Source organism: Apus apus, chromosome Z (genome assembly GCF_020740795.1).
Source record: "Apus apus isolate bApuApu2 chromosome Z, bApuApu2.pri.cur, whole genome shotgun sequence".
NCBI classification, from domain to species: Eukaryota; Metazoa; Chordata; class Aves; order Apodiformes; family Apodidae; genus Apus; species Apus apus.
In genome coordinates this window covers 22,282,650-22,303,897 of record NC_067312.1, presented here as the reverse complement: position 1 = coordinate 22,303,897, position 21,248 = coordinate 22,282,650, and the positions used below count along the sequence as shown (strand labels likewise).

Genomic DNA, 21,248 nt, shown 5'->3' with positions numbered 1-21,248 from the left:
GACATGAAAAATACCTTCAGACGCCTGTCTCGCCAGCTAGAGTGGAAACAAACCATTTGCATTTGATTCTAGCCATCTGCAGATAAAAACAGAGCTGCAGTTTGTCAAAAACTGTATAGCAACATGGAGTAGAGGTTTGATTTATGAAACAGAGGAGCTGAGGGAGCTTCAAATAACTTTTCAAGTATTTACTCCTTTTTAAAAAAGAAAACAAATATTATTTGATGAATACAGTCCCTAAATTATTTCTACATAGGCATGTATTTGTTAAAACATGTATTTTACATAATTTTTTGTGAATGCTTGTGATGCTATACTCTAAACAAGAACTTCCACTCAAACCACATGAATATGCATGCACAGTGCCATCTAAGTCTGGCAGACTATCAGTGGAATCTTGTTACTAGACAACAAAAACCTTGTTGTGTGCAAATTACATTTATATAACCACTGAAGTGTGCAAATCAAAAAGGATTTTCACCAGAGCATCAGTGGGCACATCTGTCGCCTGTGTCCTTGCCCAAGTTTTTGCAACCTCCTGTTGAGGTATTAGCAATGCTCAAAATAAGTCTACAAACAATTCAAAATATTATCCTGATTTTATAAATTGACTGACCTCATTTTGCTTTAACTAAAGAATATGAAATGGAAAATTTTACCCTAGAAATGTGCCCAAATGAATAATATGCAAGCTAGAATAACCATTTACGTTATAAGTGCTCATGTAAAATTAAATTACCTAAGAACAAGTGTTCTTAGGTAATCAGATGTACCAAGGTAATTTTGACAGTCCCTTTTTCCTGATTATGAGCTGCAGCAGGCAGAGCTACTGAAAGACTATAAGAGAAAAATAAGTACAGACCGACACGTTCCCATATATGCTCTTGCAGCACCAGCATCTTAGGACCCCAGTGCTTTGGAAGCTGTGCTCAGAACAATGAGTTAAAACGGCACTCAGGATTTCCTTTACTTACATATCTATATGCATATTTTGAACCAGATCTCATATTGCCTCTGCTTTGTATCCCATGGCGGAGTAGTCTCAGAGCAAATAAACCAATTTCCTTTCAGGTGAAACTGAACCAGAAGATGAGCTCCAAGAACTCTGATGTGTTCCAGTAATATGCTTCAACCACTAATGGGCATTCAGCCCTTGGGATTGGGAGGAAGGTGCCCCTGTTTGCTAAAATGCAAATGTGGGCATCAAGCATTCAGAGTTAATTGTTTTGTCCTATCTGATATGGTTGATGTAATTGCTAATGCAAAAATGCTTCTGACAGACAGCCAACAATCTTTTTTGAAATATCTTTTTACATCATAATTTTACAGACTTCTTGTATCTGTCTTCTGTAATGTCCTTTCCAAACAAAAATCTTCTAAATTTGCTTTGTATGGAAAAGCTTCCATATTTCAGATAATCTTTTCTGCATTAGCTTCACTCTGCTTTATCCTTCTTTGAGATGATGTAATCTAAAATTATATGCAAAATCAGAGATGTGGGATCACCACAAACCTAGACAATGACATAATGCTTTCCATTTTGCTAAGATCCTAATAATTCCTGTTTACCTTTTGACTACAGCTGTGCATTGAATATTTTCAGAAAAATAATCTCACTATTACCCAGATCCCTTTTCTTAAGCTGCAATAGGTAATTTACAGTTCATCATAGTGACTATGAACTTATTTTGGAGACTGGGGGCAAAACTGCAGTATTTTAGATGTGCTCTGCCAAGCAGCAGGAGATAAATGCTTCTCTCATCTATTGCTGTTTGTGTATCATGCTCCTGTTCATAAAGCTCAGGATGCTGCTGGCCATCTTTGCTGTCAGAGCACACTGCCATCCCATGCACAGCTTGCTCTCCATCAGGATGCCCAGGTCTTTTCCAGGGAGCAGCTCTTCAGGCTGTCAGTGCCCAAACTGTCTCATTGCCAGGGACTCTTCCTTCCCAGGTGTGGGACTCAGCATTTGCCCTTGTTGAAGTTCACAAGGTTCCGTTCAGAACATTTCTCCAGCCTGACTTGGTCTCTCTGTATGGCAGCCCTGCTGCTGAGTCTATCAAACTGTCCTCCAATTTGTTGTCCTCTGCATACCTGAGTAGAGTGCTTTCTGTTGCCCCCTCGAGATCACTGATCAACAGAACTGTGAGATGTCAAGTTCTTATTTGCTGTTGTCAATGAACTGAATACCTTAGTATCACTCATAAACTTCATCAGCTGTATTAGTATCGCTTTTCCAAATCATGTATGAATATTCTGAACTATACAGACTGCTTTGGGATTCCAGCGATAATCCAATGTAGATTGCTAGATGCTATTTTACATGGTATTTTACATTTTTTTTACCTTGGCCTGTTTTTTTTTTTTTTACATGCCCTGCTGAAAGGGTCTCTATCTGCTGAAGCATCTGCTTTATGGTTCTAGACCATTTCTGCAGCCTTTCTTTGTGTCTCTGAATAGCAGCCCTACCACTGAGTCTAACAACCAGTCTTTCAATTTGTTGTCACCTGCAGACCTGATGACAACTTCGAGAAATGGGCCAAAATTCTCCTTTGAAGAGAATTGTCTGGAGACATTCAAACCCCGCCTGGACACATTCCTCTCTGATGTGCTCTAGGTGACCCTCGTCTGGCAGGGGGGTTGGACTGGATCATCTTTCGAGGTCCTTTCCAACCCCTAAGATTCTGTGCTTCTGTAAAATTTCCCAGCATTCTGTACTTTTTTTTTTTTTTTAAGAAGAATACGGTATTTTTATACTGCTTTCACAAATGAGGTATCACCCTGACCTTCTTGCATAAACACCAGCCTTCCTCCACATGTATATCATGTGCTATCATATTTTGGTTATGCTAATATAATAGCTAAATAGCAAGATTTTGTAGTTACAATGAGCTGAGATCTGCATTTCCAACAGAGAAAGAAGCAGATATTGCTGGAGAAGTTTATGAGAGAATGGCAGTTATCCTATGTGAAAGCCAGCAAGCATGTTCCATTGACTCCCAAAACAAAAAAGATAAAGCTTTAGAAATTAATGACAAAATCCACAAAGTCACATTAAAAGCATGTATAAACATTTTACATTGAGTAATTTGCAAAAATAACATTTTCACTGATTTATTAAATATTAAAACTATTTACCAATTTTATGAGAAAAATTCAATGACTGCTGTGCCCAGTCCTTCTCATAAATTCACAATGAAACTAGAATAAATTGTGTTTTCTATCTTGGGCTATTTATTCCCCTGGAAGTAAATGAATCAAGAAGCAAGAGGACTGTGGGAGGGCAGAATGAGCTTACAAAACATACTCTGTCCAAACATCTGTGATTATTCTGTAATTACCAATATTCTCAAATACAATGGCTAGTTTAATTGCTGGGATGCAGCATTACCAGGAGTAATTAATCTCACATTTCACAATGTAGAAGTCAATTGCCTGTGGAAGCCATGAAGGAATTTTGATAGCCAGTTTGAAAGCAGATTTTTTAAAGTAATCGAGTGAATTATTTGATTGTTTTTTCTTCCTTCCTCTAAACCATAACCATAAGGGTGATGAAATAAAAAGAGTATGCAGATTAAATAAAAACAATCTACAGTTTTTGAAATGCATGTCCTTATTTTTTAGGGTGCAAACTAGCTCAGGGAATAAATAAAACACTGGCTTATTTAACTGCCCTCTCCTTCACCATACCTGTGTTGACTGCAATCCATGTAGCATTGATGAGTGATCCCAAGAAATGAAGCTGCATGGTCTCCCTGTGAGATCATGTCATGGATCTAAATGCACAGTTTGCATATACTCTAGACCATAAAATGACTTCCTTTAAGGGTAAGTTTTCTACATGTAAATTGATTACATGCATATTATAGTTACGGTAATTTTCATATTTTTGTCTTTAAGATGGGGATTTGTAATCACTTTTGTTCACATTTGCATGTAGATATCTTAACAGTGATTTTAACTTGCAGACAACTTCTCTCCTTGTCACGACAGCACAGACAATGAAAACCAGAGAAATCAGTAGCCTTTTGTATAATATTGCTGTAATGGCATCACCTTCCTCTAGTTTTGTTGTTCCCTACAACTCCTCCCTAACTACTCACATTCCTTCAGTCTCTGTTTGTCCAGATGGCTACTGTACAAGTGTTTGAAGCCAGTTTTAGTGGAACAATGTAAGATAACACTAATGCAAATACTTTCTTAATAAAGATTTTATTAATTGCCTCTACTTGTCTTAAGTCAGGGTCAGTCTGACAGCAAAGGTTAGCGGAAATACACAAGATAGGCACCCCAGGACCTCAACATACCCCTCTGTAAGACAAGGCTGCCTTGATCTACACAAAGCATTTAGTTTATTTGCAAATCTAGCTGTCTGGCAACAGGCTTCCCTTAATTACTGCAGAGAAACTAGTGAATGACCAGCCCTGGGGCCATGACATGGTCTTTGAACAAATTCCTATGCAGCTCTAGCTAATTTCTGCTTCAAAAATTCCTACTTCCCATCTGAACAAACAAAAGAAATATTTATTCCTCCAGTAAATCTATACTGAAAATCTGATGCATTCTGGTTAAAAAAGGAAAGCCTTCTGGTGAAGAACTGCATGGTCCCACAACAGCAGTCTTCACTAGTATGACAAAGGAACAAACAACTTAAAAGAAAGAAATAAGGAAGTAAGGAAATTAATGGAAAGCAAAAACTACAATAAGGAAGAACAGAATAGTAGGACTTGAGTAAAATTGCTCAATATGTGGATTATTTTGAGAGACTTCTTATACTCCAGCAATACTCTTTATAGCTAAAATCAATACTGCCCCTTCTATTTTCAATTTCTTGTTTCTCTTCCTAGTAGGTCACAGCATCAGAAGCTTGAAACCCAGTATCATTTAAAAAATTATTTTTAAACAGAGAACAGTGAACTTAAAACTTAGTCGAGCTAATTTTATAGCTGTAAATTTTCATAGCTGATAACATCCTTCTTTTATTGCCTAACTGAAATTACAATAGCAAGAATCTTGAATCAAGAAAGTATATTTTTAATTTTTGTACCCCAATTTTAAAGACAAAGAAATAATAAAAAAAATATCAACAGGTATGATTAAAAGCTTTCATAATATTTCTTTTTTTAAAAAAAAAAAAAAGTAGGAAATTGCACACCCTTTTCTCTAGAGAATGATTATATAAAAGGACGTAGCAGATATAACCTACTGAGGTGGTGGGAATTTCCACTAGTATTAATAGGCATTGAAAAGACTGTATCTTGCAATCCTTGATTGATGTAGAATCATAGAATCACAGAATTGTCCAAGTTGGAAGGGACCTCTAGGGATCATCTAGTCCAACCCCTGTGTTCAGGAAGGATTACCTGAAGCACATATAATCAATAGCTTTTTATTAAGTCACTAAACAGAGGAGATCAGTAAAGAACTAGCACAGATTTCACTGTATGCATTATTGGGGGAATGCTTTCTAGATTAAGCATTAACAAAAAACCCCAACAAACAAAAAGAATTACTCCATTTCTAAATAGTCTTTTTGACTTTCAATTTAATAATCACATCTTAAATAAAAACGTTAGCATAAAAACAGTTGGAGGGAATTTCGTCTTAGCCTAGGAATAACTGTATCTTGGAATAGTCACCAAGGGCTGTAACTCAGAGGTTTCATATATGCCTCTCTCATCGTGATGTACTTATCATCAGGTGCATCTGAAGTCTTTCTCTATATGCAGACAGCCAACAACCTTTTACCCCAGTACCATCACTATCTTGACTACTCTACCCTGTATTGCTAGTCTCAATATATTTCTATCTCAGATTTATGCAAAAACTTTTGAAATCACCCTTTTACACCCAGTGCATTAAATTGTCTCTGTCTGTTTTTTTTTAATTCCTGCTCTTGACTACACCAAAGTCACTGTCAAATTAAGTACACAATTTTCAATTTAAATTATCTTTACTATCTTTATTATTTCTTTTAATCCACACTTCTGATATCAAATTACTTTTGGAGACATGCCTTTTGTTTGTAAACTTTCTGTGACTGTACAGTGTTTATAGAATGCAACTCCAATTTAATGGCATGCAATGGCTACAATTATTACGCTGTTACATTATAAACCTAAGATAACAGGATCCAGTTGAGCATATTTGCTATTTAACTATCCTATTCAAACAGCACAATTTATTTATTTTTAAATCTACTTAAGGAAATAACTATTTGAGATGTTATTTATATTGTGCAACTGCATTTTTTAGAAGTTACCACTACTCAAAACAATGAGTAAATATCTGTGTTTATCTCATGTAAAACAGAAGACATTTTAGAGGAATATTTAAACTAGCTTGTTAACTTTCAAATGCATTAAAGATCTGAATGGTAAAAGACTGGCTTTCATTCCTGAATAGCATTTCCATTTTATTAACCTATCATTGATCAAACAGAGCATACCACATACAGGGCAATGCTTTATGTAATGTTTATGAAGCAAATGGGAATTCCATTAATGTTTTTAATTGGAAAAAAAGTACAGTGCAATATAAGGACAAACTACTCGGGAGCAATTTTCATAGGCTTGAAAGCACAAAAATGCCACAATACTGAGGTTTCTTGTTTTTCATATAAAAACTCAAAACCTACAAATATTTTTGGAGTTTTTTTCTTTAGAAGGTAATTTTACTTTCCTCATGGAATTCTTATATAAAGACTCACATATTGATTACAAAATCTGTTTGGCTCAGGGAATCAGTTCAGGCAAAAAGTAAGGAGAAAGAAAAGATGCTCAATTTTATTCAGTACTTGTGCAGTTTTCAGAAAGTCTGAATTAGTTCAAACTGATAAATATTTTCATAAACTAGGCTTCTCAACAGCTATCTTCCTCTCCTTGCATCCCAATCTATTTTGGAGGCCCCTTTTTAAAAGGTCTAGCATCCCTAATGAGTGGTCTACTGTTCAAAGTTTATAATTTTTATGTCTGGAGTATAAATTGTGGAAGAGGTTTTGTTATATGAAAAACTAGAATAATCAAGTTTGAAAAGAGCTGCTAGATTCTCCGTGACCACTGAACCTATTGGATATGAGCTGGACAAAACAGCCTATGCATTTCTAACAGGGCCGCAAAATTTCTCAACTACACCATACTGTCTTATATAGAAGCAGTTATTCTCACATTTAAAACTGAATCTTTTCAGGACTTTCTAAGCACTGTAGTCATATTCCCTTTTGCTCCAGTCACTCTACTAATGTACCTACATGAATCTTCTTCCCATTCTTAGTATTTTGCCTTCAGCAAATCTAGTAACTTATTAGGCTGTTATCTTTATAATTAAACAAAAATTAATATAAGTAAATAGCCTTTTCCCCCATAATGCTCTTAGTGATAGCAGGGTTTGCACTTGCAAGGGAATGTATCACAGTTTCAGAAGCTTTTTGCTGCCAGTATGCTCAGTCTTCTATGCCTGTGAAGTCCCTGGGAGCCTCTTGAGGCAGAGAACATAAGCAAAGTTAAGAAAACCAAATATGAAACTTCAGATGCTGCCACGCACAATTGAGATGTAAGCCCAAAAAAGCCGTCTATGGAGAAAATATTATACATATGTTTTTTGAACTGACACAAACCCTGCAGTAGCTGTTATTAAAATATAAAGTCAGGAGAGTGAGACATGATAGCAGCATTCGTACTTAAAAAGGCAAGGCAAAGTTTCAGACAGCTCTGTGGTTTGGCTTTCCGATTAAATACATCTAATCATGTTCCCATTTGGTGTGGGAGTTTCAGGCTGCCTTTGGAGACATGTAACAGCAGCATTTTGAAGTACCTTTGTGAAAGAACATGCCCATTTTTCCGGTAGCACAATACTGAAGCTGTATGATCTTCCTTTTATGTTAATTATTTTTGTTTTCTATAAATGTGCTTGGCAGCTTTTCATATTTATGAAAGACATAGTTCATATGACACTATGGAACATATATGAACCAAGTCACTATTGTCACATACAAAAAGTAATGTATTATAAGAAACTAATATCCTCAGCATCAACATCCACACTACATTAGCTGCTGTTAGAGAAAAGAAATACACATCTTTGCTTTTCCTGCCAACAGCTTTCGCTCTGAGTAATACCAAAGTCCTCAAACTTCTCAGGTCTGCTCATTTTTGATAGCTAGGAGCATCTCCTGTTATTTTCAGTATCAAATCATGACCTTGTGTGACACAGTTTTATAAGTGGAAGATCAAATTCGACCCATATAAAGATCTGGGTAGACTCAAGAAAGAAATGTAAAATGTATTTTTTCCACATGCTTCTACAATAAATCTATATTGTTCTTATGAACAGGAACAATATCTGCCAGCAAGACTCTGTATCAGTAAACACAGATGAGTCCTGGTGAAGAATGTCCATTTGACTGGAAAAATGGGTAAACAGTAAATTCCACATTTCAGTGGTCTAACTTGAAATGTTTTAAAGTTAACAATCAGTTAATAACCATGAAAATGTTTAAGCATTAAAGTAGCAACAAGAGAACTCATTTTTATTGATACAATAAGCAGAAAACAAAGATAAACCATCCATTCCCTTTACCCTATTTTGCATATATAGAAGAAGCAGTACAGAATAATATATATTACATTATTCCAACTTCTTAATATTACTTCTTTCATAATAGACTGATACTGATTTTTTTTACTGATTCTTTTTTGGAGAGGTCTTTACCAACCACAGTCAGTATTAGTCAGCTTTCTTCCTAGAGTAATTTTCTTTTTTCCACTATACAGACTTTTTTTTTTTTCAAACAGGAAACTACATACAATTATCCCAATTATGTGCACAAAATTAAAGATCTAAGAATAAACAAAAAGGTAAACACACAAATTGTGTTTTTACAATTTGCAGTTTATCTTTAGATTCAGAGCAATTTGTATGAGTCACCAAGGATAATTTAACTCTGCTCTACTTGATAATAATAAATTTCTGAATTCCAATGGTATGTATCAGCTAGAGAATTATTTTCAAATAGTATATTCAATACTGAGTGAAGCTTAGGAAAAAAATTAAAAACTTACCTTCAAATACTCTGAAGGCTTTCTTGCAGCTTGGCAGAGGCCATTTTGCAGAATTTGATTTTTGAAAATTTTCTTTCAACTTCAAATATTCCATAGGGAAAAAAGATTTGGTAGAGTTGTTCAGTTCTACAGTAATAAATGAGAAGGAATTTAAACATCAGTGCTGTAAAAGTAACCATAATTTGCATAGCTTTTTACTACAAGATAAAAATGCCTTATCTAACCTCGTAATCCTTTTTCTGATGATAACATCTCTTAAATTGCACTGAAGTCACATAAACCCAAGCATTTCCAGAAATATCAAGAACAAGCCTTAAATATGCTGTTTTGATTTTGTTCCTCTGAAAAAAACCCAAAACATTTAGGAAAGTGATGTCAAATTCTAGCAAAATGAAAGACATAACAAGTCAGCCTATTTAAGTTTCAAAACTGTGATGACCTCTGAGAAAAGAAAAATGACATCTATCAAACTGACTGTGGTACTAATTTTCAGTTCATACTGTTGTTTAACACCATCACTCAGTAAAAGTAACTAGAGGAGAAGAGTAAAAACTACTTTTTAGAGATTTTTTAAAAATATAGTGGATTAACAGGAATTAAGAACATATTTGTAGAATTATTAATGACACATTGCAAGAATTGCTTTAATTTATTAATCACAAATCATCACCTTTTCAGGATATGATCTGGAGAAATATCCATGTGTAATGAAAGTAAAAACTGTCTAAATTAACCTATCCATAGCAATACAACAAGAGAAAGCAAATTAAAAGAAACAGTTTCCCACCATAGAAAATAAGTGATCTTCTGATAACAGAGTTGCCAAGGTGGTAGTTAACATGGAAAACTTCAAATCCCCTAATTTTTGCCCTTCAAACTACTATGGTTCCAGACAAATACTAATAATAGCAGCTGCTACCCTAATTCTGTACCCTAAATGAAAGAATTAGCCCTTTACAGATCTTCGCAAACGATTATGTATCATTACTTTGTAATTCACTGTTATTGTACGTAATTTTTTAATAATAAACATTTTATTAAAGAATCAAATATTTTTCTCCAGCAATTTTGAGAAACCTAAGCTTTTTGTGAATAGGGTTCAGAAAGTAGCGGAAAAAAATTACAAATGCCCTTTGGTTGCAGTAGCTTTTTCTATCTAAGAGGAAGGCATTAGCAGATTTGAAGCAAAAAAACCAATGCAGGTCTTTTTCTAAAAATTACCCTGTATTTCACCATGCAAGTGGAATGAGGCTACACAACAAAAGCAGAGTAGAGAAATCTCCAAATCCTTCTGTCTCTTTATGTGGTAAGAGCTTTACTGCATCCATAAAACTCTGTCAGTGGAGAGAAAGAGACCATTTTGTTCTAAACATAAAAGAACAGGCTGTGCACTTTTCACTACCATTTAAAAAATTATTTTAATGTAAAACTTTATACCGTCCTAAAAGTATTTGGATTAGGTGCTATCTGGATTCAGAGAAATAGCCTCTGATGAGACTCTGCTTGCCTCTCACAGCATAAACCGGTAGAGGTTAGATCTAGGCTAGATATTAGTTTTGCCTGGGATAGGGTTAATTTTCTTCATAGTAGCTTGCATATGACTGTGTTTTGGCTTTGTGCTGGAAACAGTGTTGATAATGCAGAGGTGTTTTAGCTATGGCTGAGCAGGCTTACACAGCCCTGAGGCCTTTTCTGCTTCTCACCCCATCAGCCAGCAAGCTGGGGGTGCAGAAGGAGCTGGGAGGGCACACACCCAGGACAGCTGACCCTAACTGACCACAGGGATATTTCCGACCACATGATGTCATGCTCAGCACACAAAGCTGGGGAAGAAGAAGGAAGTGGGGAAAATTGATGTGATGGTGTTTGTCATTCCAAGAAATGGTTACGTGTGGAGCCCTGCTTTCCAGGAGATGGCTGAACACCTGCCTGCCCATGGGAAGTAGTGAATGAATTCCTTGTTTTGCTTTGCTTGTGTGCACAGCTTTTGCTTTACCTATTAAACTGTCTTTACCTCAACACACAAGTTTCCTCACTTTGCCCTTCCGATTCTCTCCCTCATCCTACCAGGGAAAATGAGCAAGTGGCTATGGGGGGGTTAGTTGCTGGCTGCCTTTAACAAAGATGGGAATGCATGGCAGACACCATTAGAACAACCTATCTGGACTGGAACTCACTCTCAAGGCAAGAAGTGGAAAAGGCTCACTTGACCAAGGCAACAGGCCACAGGAAGTACTCTCAAGGGTCACACCCAGCTTCGCAGCTCTGGCTTAAATACTCTTTCTTCACAATTGGTTCCTAAGTGACCTGTTATCCTTCATCTTTTTTGACATGTTACAATTGTTGGAAAATAACTCAGAAATTTAAAACTATGTGATTATTCTGTGTAAGAGGTACTCTGTCTATATATATATATGTACAAGCTAAAAATGTAGTCAGAGAGGCACACGATTAGTCTCACAGCCAGCACTGAGCACTGACACCCTCAAATAACTATGTCTTGAGGAAGGCAATTAATCAAGAGTTTGAACGGGTGTCTCATGTAAATCACCAACTTGGCAGAGAAGACTTCAGGTCTACATGGATAATTGGACCTAAGGAATGGAGGACGTGATAAAGAAGAAGCAAAATGAAGAAGATTGACAGCTAGATCAGTCTTGGGCAGTTGAAGCTGCTGAAGTTGTGATATTGTGTCCTCTAGGTGAACTTAGCTCACTATAATGTCATTATAATAATAAAAATGACATCCCCAGGTCAAAAAGACCCCTGCCTAGGTGAAGACCCCCTGAGCATGCATGATAGGAGAAACAGTGATTTAACCGTATTATAACTAGATGTAAATCACTAACCAATCACTATCAGGAGGATGGACTTGGAAGCTTAATAATTTTATAGTTTTGTGTATAAAAATGTTGTGAAAAATCTCCTTTGGTGTTCTTGATCTGTGGCAAGGCATCAAGCACCCACCTTTGTATAAAGATGCAACAAATAACAATGTCTCCTTCCTAAATGTAGTCTCTGTGTTTCGGGAGCTATCTTAGAACAGGAACATACGCATCCTTCTATTAGAGTTAAGTTCAGTTTGCAACACTGTAGAAGCTAAAAAGTGAACTTCTGAAATACATGTTTAGATGTTTTCTTTTTGAGATATTCTTGTAAACTAAATACAAAAGGAAAGCAGCAGAAAGTATCCAGAAAAAAAATCAGTGGGGGAAATAAGGCATCCCAGCTGCTGCATTAGAGAAATACACAGAGTGGTAGCAACTTTGCTTTGCTTGCTGCAGTGACTATAGCAGCAGTGACTTTAGCATAACTTTTAAAAGGCTTAATAAATCATGCAAGGAAAAAAAAAATTACTCCTCTTTACATTGTTCTGCCACAATCCATCTTCCTTAATGTGTTGATTTTATGAATTTCTCTAAGGATATGATTTATCATAATCAATATTTCTTGGCTGATTTAAAATCTGCTCAATATGCAATGCAGTGGGAAATTTGAAAATATTTTTCATAATATATGTATAATAAACCAAAACAAATTTAGTATACCTCTTTTAAAATATATTGCTAAGTCAAGCATATGTTACTATATACTGAAGAGCAATATCCAAATAGCTGCTGTGAGGCCTGTAAATCCAAAGGAATTTCTCTCACTTCAGCCACACGCATCCTCCTCCTCAAAAAAAAGGCATAGCTTGTTAATTTCACAGAATGGGTTATGTGGGAACGGATGTCTTGAGATTAACTAGTCCAACCCACTCTCCTCAAGCAGGGTGACTACAGCAGGCTGCCCAGAAGCATGTCTGGTTCATTTTTGAGTGTATCTCCACAGATGGAGACACCGTAGCCTCTCTGGGCAACCTGTTTGACCACCCTAAGAGGTAAAGATTGTTCTCCTATGTTCAGATGGAATTTAATGTGTTTCAATTTCTGCCTGCTGCCTCTTGTCCTGTCACTGAGCACCACTGAGAAGAGTCTGTCTACCTCTTTTTTATTCCCATCAAGTATTTTTACACATTGTATATTAATTACTCAAAGACTTCAAATAATCCCAGTAATATTTTACTTAAATAACAGTATTTTAAATGTGTTTAAAAAGTTTTACAAATACATTCTAGCAAGGATCTGTATTCTCTCTTTGTGCTGTCCCAGTAGTATTTTACTGCAGCAAACCTGTTAATACCTTTTTAAAAATTTAAGTAGTCCCAAAACAACTAAATGTAATTCTTTCTTGGTGAAACATATTCCATCTGTACATCAAACCCAAAGAAGCATCAAACACTAAGCAAGTTACATGAGAACAGCTTGAAACCTCCATACACCAGCCAGGCAGGGTGCCAAGAGTGCTCAGGTTGCAGCTTTCCAATCATTTTCTCTGCAACAGTCCTGACATTGTCAGTTCCTATCCCTGGCCACCAGCAGCGCTCCAGTGAACCATCCTGGGAAAATTAGTTTGCCTGAAAAATGCCTCCTTACCATCCAAATGAGTTCTTATTTTCCCCAGTTTCTTGAACTGGTCTGCCATCAAATTATATGAAATTGTGCCTATTCAGAGTCTGTGCACATCCAGAAACAGAAGCTGGGCAGCTCTCCTTCTCTCTCTATATATACATACTCTGATCTTCATTCCCAACCTGTCACCATCACTGCACTCTTCCAGTTTAAAGAGTATTGCTGAAAGATCTCTGGAGCATGCAAAAAAATAAACAAAACACTCCTGAATGGCTGAGTCATTTCCATTACTTTGTGACCTGTCTATGCACCATTGTAAGTGCTGCAAAGAGCCTAGCTCCAGATACTACAGAGAAATTTTATCCATGGGGCTTGAATTTACCTTTTTGAGCTCCAGGCATAAAAGGCTGACTCATGCTGTTACAGGTATTCCATCTACAATGCTATTTATCCTCTTCTCTCCCTGTACACTTTCTGACATCAAACACCACTTACCAACCATGTTTTCCTACTGCTAAAAGTCAGGAACAGTAAACATGAGGGTGAAAGAGGTCAGAAAGGGAGAATTTAAAAACAAGATTAGTTAAGAGGATTCTATAGTTTCACCAAGATTAGTTAAGAGGATTCTATAGTTTCACCAGCCTTTATTTTCAATTGTAGCTAAATTAAAGCTACAAAACAGAGAAAAGGGGTGTGTGTGTGGTGTGTCATTAACTTAGGATTTTAAAAAATGCTTTTCTGGTAAGACATTTTGAGAAAATGTTTAGTTAGAGCTTTTGAAACCAAAGAAATGCAAAATATCATAACCTCACTTTTAAAAAAGAGAACGTTTTAAAGTATGCATCCAGAATAGATTCTTATCACTGAAGAAAGCCTGCATGGAATAGTGGAAGAGTTAAATGCAAAGAAAAACTCACGGTGGATTAACAACATGAAATTTTGCTCTGTGTGCATTTTGGCCCATTGCATATTACTGTTTCTTTTTTTCTTCCTTTTATGAATGCATTTGGTTAGCAGGGTTTTATTACACTTTTAGCTACATATTTATTCAGGGCAGAATTACAAGAAGGAAAGTTAAAGATATTTTTCTGCATTGTAAGAACTTTAATTTTTATACCCGTTTGGAAGAAGACTCTGGCAATTGTAGTGCGACACAGTGGACATGGAGTGCTGGCTGGGTTGTCTTTGGCAAGCATCCTTAAGCAAGGTTCACAAAAGATGTGGTGGCATGGATAGCACATGTAAGGATTAAAATAAACATCCAGGCACACTGCACAAATATAGCTTTCTTTATCTCCTCTGAGCTCACGCTGATCATCTGTGTGCAGGTTATCATTCACAGTCTGCAAGAAGAAAAAGAAAAATAAAGTCTTTTTCATAGCTCAGCTTGTAACTATTTTAGATAAACCAATCAGCACGAAAGCGACTTTAACTAACGCTTAGAGAAGTTGGTACACACTGGTGATATTATCAATTTTTAATATAGATCGCTTTTAATGAGATGATGAAACATACTGATAAGGCAGGAATGTCACAACAATCACTCTGTGGGAAGAGAATAGGAATAATATGAGAAAGTAAAAGAAGGAAATAACAGAACCCAAAAGGCTGAGTAAAACTGTACTATGACCAGATTTCTTCTTTTAAAGCAAATTTTAGCAATTTATTTGTAACTCTGTTACCAAAATACCCGGTACTTTGCCAAGAAAGGCAAAACAAAAGAAAAATCTCTAAAAATAACCTGTGGATTGTCCCACCTTTGAAACGTAATTTGTGAAGGACATGCTTCAGCAAGAATGGTGACTTTGAAACAAGCCACAACTTTATCACTACTGTGCAGAATCTAACTTTAGAGTGGAAGTTCTAGGAACCCTTAACATCTTTGTTAGCTGCTTGCTTGTGCTTGCACTTATGCTCCAAAACTCCCTGCACTTATGTATTTGTAGCGGGACATAGCCAGACTTCCCCCAATGGTATACATGACATATGAGTGTAACAACTTGTATATATTCCCAGGCTCCTGCTTTGCTCTTGTAAAATGACTAAACCTTTCCATGTAATCTGCAGATTTTATACTAATGGCATCAAGGTTTTCTGGCTTAAGGAAATTTTTCTTTGTCATCTCTGTGGGAACCTCACATGGGATATTGACTTTGTTCTTGCTGCTCTCCCTATCCTCTCTGTTTCACAGCTAACAGAACCTAAGACAGGCTTATATCCAAGGGACCCACCAGGAAATAACCAAGACAAAAGAGGGTGTCAGATCCTGCTGAGTGTCAAAACTCTTGCCTCATGCCTCTTGTTCTAAACACCCAATCCTTGCTTAATGATCTCAGTTTGTCTTAATTCTAAGCTTTCTTGTAGTATCAGTGACTTCTTGCAAGCTCTGGTATCTATATTTTATCCCTTCATCCTCTCTGCTCAGCTACTGCTCTGTACCAACCTCTTTGCTAGTCCTGCAATGCTAGTACTGCAAGTTCTTCCAGGCAGCTATTATTGACATTAAGCACATCAGTTGATGCATTTCTACTCAATAAGTACTACTCTGTACTAGAGCAGCTGCTTGATTTGGATCTAATTTGCATATCAACTAGTTGTATGATATACAGGCCACTTTTGACACTCACAGGCCATGGCAGATAACCACAGACTGATACCAGTATACCAAATATTAATGACAATTGTTATTTTGTACCTACTGCAGAGATGGGAGTGTCTAGATCTGTTTCAGAGATTATTCCATGTACAGCTTACTGGTTTGGATTTCTGTTGTCTCATTATAGTCAGTCCTCTTCTACCTGGGGTACTGAATATTGCAAATAATGAATAAGCCTTAAAGTATGAGTCCTGTATGGGTACTGTGCAACATACTTAAAAACACAGAGCAGAAATATTTACTCAGAATTTATCAGTTCTGGATAAGCACTTGTCCTGCCAGTCTGTCTCAGCCTTTGCACTACACTTTGCAGAATACCAGGTGCCAAGAAGGCTTATAAATTCTGGCATGCTGTGACACAAATGCATGGAGACAGTTTGGGTTTAATGCTATGTCCAAATGCAAGCTCTTGTGCAACCCTAAGCATCAATCACTGTGTGGCTATTGTAGCACTTACTTCAGCACTTACTACTTCAGCTTGCTTTTCTTCATGCTAGACTCGAGATGTGCCCAGAAAACTTTACTATGGAGGCACCTAAGCTGTACTAACAGGCAGCCAGGGTAGGTCTGTCTGCGACTATGTTCTAGCTTCTCTAGCATCTACAGAAGTCAGTCCAAGACTGTAACAACTGGGACTACTGGTGCTGGCTCCATGCTGTAGGAGTGAGTGTTAGAACAGCATTTCATTGCAATTAATCAGTAACACTGTTATAACCCAGACTGTCTCAACACTGTTCTGGTGCATAGACAATGTGCACCAGAACAGAAAGGCAAAAAAAAGGTAATTGAGAGCCGAGTACAGCTAGGTAGTTTTAGAATTACGGAAGCCTCATAATACCATTCTCTTAACAAAAAGTGGAAAAGAATTTGGCACAGAAAGTGAGGAAAGTAGTCAGAGCTTAATATATGACAGAGATTACTTCAGCAGAAATTAGGAAGTGTTAATACACTATTGTGACAAAAACAACCATCTCTGACCCAGCCACGTGGACTTGGCAGTGTCAGGATGATGACTGGACTTGATGCTTTTAAACTTCTTTTCCAAATGAAATTATTTTAAGGACAAAAGCATAACTAAAAGCTATGAGAAATACAAAAGATGGTGTGGTAGGGAAGCAAACTTTTGTTGATTGGTTTTGATGAGCACTGATTGGAAAGGAGATACAAAATATGTATTAAAAAGCTGTTTTGTCTCGTTGGCTGAAAGTTAAGCATCTTGCATGGTTGGACTTGATGATCTTAGAGGAGTTTTCCAACCATAATGATTCTATGATTCTATAATTAAGTAAATGAAGGAAATAAGAGGCAAAACTGCACAGGACTCAAAGGCAATGGTTAGTTCTGAGACAGGTTTGTAATCACAGTAGGATGCACAGAAAGGAGTAGCTAAAAGCTGGTTGCAGTTAGAAAGAAGATAAAAATTATTCTAATATGCAAACTAGACTCTAGTTAGAGTAATTTGCTTATTCAGTGAGAGGAAGAGCTGTCTTTTCCTAGAGCTGTATGCTCCTTCTCAAAAGACATATGAAGGCACATGGCATCATTTAGTACTGCAAAACTAAAACCAGAGCAACTTTCTTATGCAAGAAGCTAACACACAATAATTTAAAAAGGCATTATATTTCATTTGTGATTAAGTGGGGCCCATATGTTCTAACTAGAGCCAGAACTTCAGTGTTTGAGAGCTTTGCAAGCATACATCAGACTGTTGTTCTTGTGGAATTATAGTAGAGACAATACTTAGAAAGGCCACATAGACATCAAGGACAGTGATGAATAAAAGGGAGTTAAGGGAGAAAAAGATTGTCAAATACTGACAGAAAAACCCTGAAAGTAAAATTATTACTCCTAAGAAATGAAAGGTAGGAGTCTTCAAATGTATCCATCTTTCCAAGTCACTTGGGAACTGGTAATACTGACTGTATCACCTGATGGTCATCCCTGATATTCTACTGGTTGGATAGCAGAAGGATGTTAACAAAAAAATAAATAAATAGATGAAGAGATCATCAAATTTGGCTTGAAAAGCCTACAAAAAATGTTACCTAACAAGGATATTAAAATAGTTTGGCTGGACTACATGAAAGTATTGTTTCAAACCCACATTCAAAGAGAACATATGCACCAATGAATAACATATTTAATGTAAGATTTACCTGTAATCATGTAAAAGACCTAGAACTAGTAGACACTGACACTAATAAGAAAAGATTCTTGTATGCTACCAGTAAAGGGCGGTTTAGAGTAAAATCTAGGAGTATGATCAGATCAGAGATAAAACTAAGTAAAACACATATACCATTTGCCCCAAGATGCCAAACTATGAAAAAAACTTCACAAAACCCTTCATTTTAAAAATGCAGGAAAAAAACCTAGCAAAAACCTTTACTAGCTAAACCAGCAGAAATTCTTACAAATCAGGGCATAAGTTACACTGGGATCTCTAAGACTTTGAGCAGTCTTTTGGTCAAGTGGTATGATGAAAGCAAAAAGGCATCTTTTCAGGCATCTGGCAAACCTAAGCTTGAAACACACAAATCATAACAGGGCAGAGGTGTCAATGCTTTAAAAAGTTTTACAAATCAGTAATTCAGTCTGAATTCCCTTGACTCTAAATTTCTCCCCATACAACATTTCAGAAAAATTCAAAGGCAAGACAAAGCAGAGCAAAACAGCCTACCCAGCTCTCTGGAGCTACCTACTGCCAGGTCCTCCATTCAGATCCTCACTGTTACATTTGTTTGGGTAAGTTACTCAAGGACAAATTACTGAAGGACATATTCATTCTTCTTCTGCAGAACTTTTGTTTAAAGTAACACTGTGCATTTGGGCTTTTAAAATATTTTCAAATTATTTTATTATTATTTTTATTTTATTTTTTTCTTCATTTAGAAGTAGCTTTAGGCAGTGGAGTTGTTTATTTTGTGTTATTAAGTGTTTTGCATACCACGGCTTGTAAGGCATCTACTGATAGGACACCTTTGCTTTTTGTATATGGAGCTGAAAAGAGACAATAATAAATTAACAAATAAACAATGAAAGTGAAAATCATAATATTCTCAACAGATATTTTCACTCTTACTCAGTTCTCACTTAGTTAGCCTGTTCTATGTTTCAGAGAAAATAAATTACCTATCTTCCTGCTTCTCAGAGAAGCTCCTTAACACTAATTCCCTTTTCTTCCCTATTTGAGTTATCAAAGGTGTTCTGAGGACATATTTATTCATGAAGGCTACTGCTTTTCAAACCTGTAAAGACTTTTTGACCCTCCAAATTTTGTTTCTTCCACACTCAAGCCATTTGCCTAACCAAATATACTTTATTTGATTTGTTTAATCAAATATATGTACACATACCAACTTCCCTCTATCAATCTGCAATTATTTCTATCTTTAGGTAATGATGGCTACAATAGTGTTACTATAATCTTTTCTTAATCCTGAATGATGTCATAGTGAACAATTCAGGCAAGTTAAATTTCTCATCTAGTTAAAGTCTACTGAGTTATTATGCATAGGCCATAGTTGAGAAAATTAAGTATCAAGTTTTTAATGTATACTGTATCCAAACATTACATATACTACAAAGAGAGCCAGGTCAGTAAGTCCTGAGTTTATCATACTCCTGCCTGAGATAATTATCCAGTAAACTACTTTTGTATCTGAGCAACTCATCACAACTTGTTTGGTTAGCTGAATTTATTTTCTCTAATATGCATTAAAATTTCTTGTACTTGCCAACTGACTTTGTACTATTGGCAACCCACTCAGCTGTGAAAAAGTCATGAAGTTCTGCACACTGCTCTTTGGACTTGGTGTTGACTCGGTGACTGCCTTTACACAAATCACTGGTGAGTCTTTGGAGGGTCTGGCTCTGTTATTCACAAGTTAAATGCATGCAGAAAACTGGAGAGTGTACAGAAAGGCTACTAGAGACTAAAACAGTGAGCCAATAGACTGAAGATGAGATGGGAGAGACCAGATGATGGTTATTAGTTAGGAACCCCAGCGTGTGACCTGACACTAGTACGGGTTTCTTTTGTTCAGGTTCAATAAGAAACAGTTTGGAGGAAAGAACAAAGGTGCTGACAAAGCTGTGCATAGTCAACAAATCTCTGAGAAGTGCTCTGAGTTGACTCCACTTCTCAAGACTTAAAAGACATTGTGCTGTGTACCCTGAAATGTAAATAAGTCTTCTCATAAGCTGGCCTGGAAAAGCTAGCTTGAAGACACTGTTGAAGCATAAAGAAAGAGATAGGAAAGGAGACAAATTTTTTTGGGCCCAAAGGGAAACACTTGGGATAACTGGAAGTTAGGAGCTGAGCAGCTGATACGCATGGACCGAGGGCCTTGCTTCAGTGCTTTACAAACACCATCTGGAACAGCTGTACTGGAACTATTCTTTAAGACCAGCAGGCAAGAAATCAAGTGTTCAAGGAATTATGCCTTTCATAGAACCCATATAATGTTGCCCCTTCGATGAGGCCATTCATATCATCAGCAGAGGACAGGCCTCACCAAATATGTAAAATTAAAAATCTGCCAATTCTATGGAGCCTTGTAAGGCCAAAAAATTCTTCAAGCATTGGATGCCAGGACATCTTCATAACCACAGGGTAAATGTGGATATAGAAAATAATTGGAAGAATATAGCTTTTGCTTGCTCAAAAATAATTTCTTCTCTTGCTGCCTACACAGACTGCTTTTAGAGGCTCTCTTGAAGTGCTGAACAGGTTGTTACTGAGACTCTTCTACAGTAACATGCCCTACAATTTAAACATCTCAAACATCTACAGTTTAAAATATATCTTGAAAATACAAGAAGGCACAACAAAAACATGTAAAAGCCTAAAAGGCAAAGGAATTCAATCAACTTGATTTTCAAAAATCTACAATAAAATGTACAGTAAAATGCCACATCTTACAGATGCATTTAACATGTTAAACTGAAAATAAGTCGCAAATCTGAAGTGAGAACAATAACTATTTAAATGAATTCTCAATCTATTAAATTCCTCACCACTTATAGGCTACATATGTGGACTATTTTTTCCAAAATAGCTAATCTCATGACCTGTAAATT

At 36.5% G+C, this 21,248-nt stretch overlaps 1 protein-coding gene across 5 annotated transcripts in view; it reads right to left on the bottom strand.

Annotated features, from left to right (window-relative positions):
* The window catches only part of RNF180 (ring finger protein 180), a 68,766-nt gene that overhangs the window by 5,986 nt on the left and 41,532 nt on the right, over nucleotides 1-21,248 (bottom strand). For all 5 annotated transcript variants that reach the window (XM_051643413.1, XM_051643412.1, XM_051643414.1 and 2 more), the window contains 2 exons: nucleotides 14,628-14,853; nucleotides 9,060-9,185 (listed from right to left, as the gene is read on the bottom strand). In XM_051643413.1, coding sequence (XP_051499373.1) covers nucleotides 9,060-9,185; nucleotides 14,628-14,853 — 352 coding nt within the window. The remainder of the gene's footprint in view (nucleotides 1-9,059; nucleotides 9,186-14,627; nucleotides 14,854-21,248) is intronic.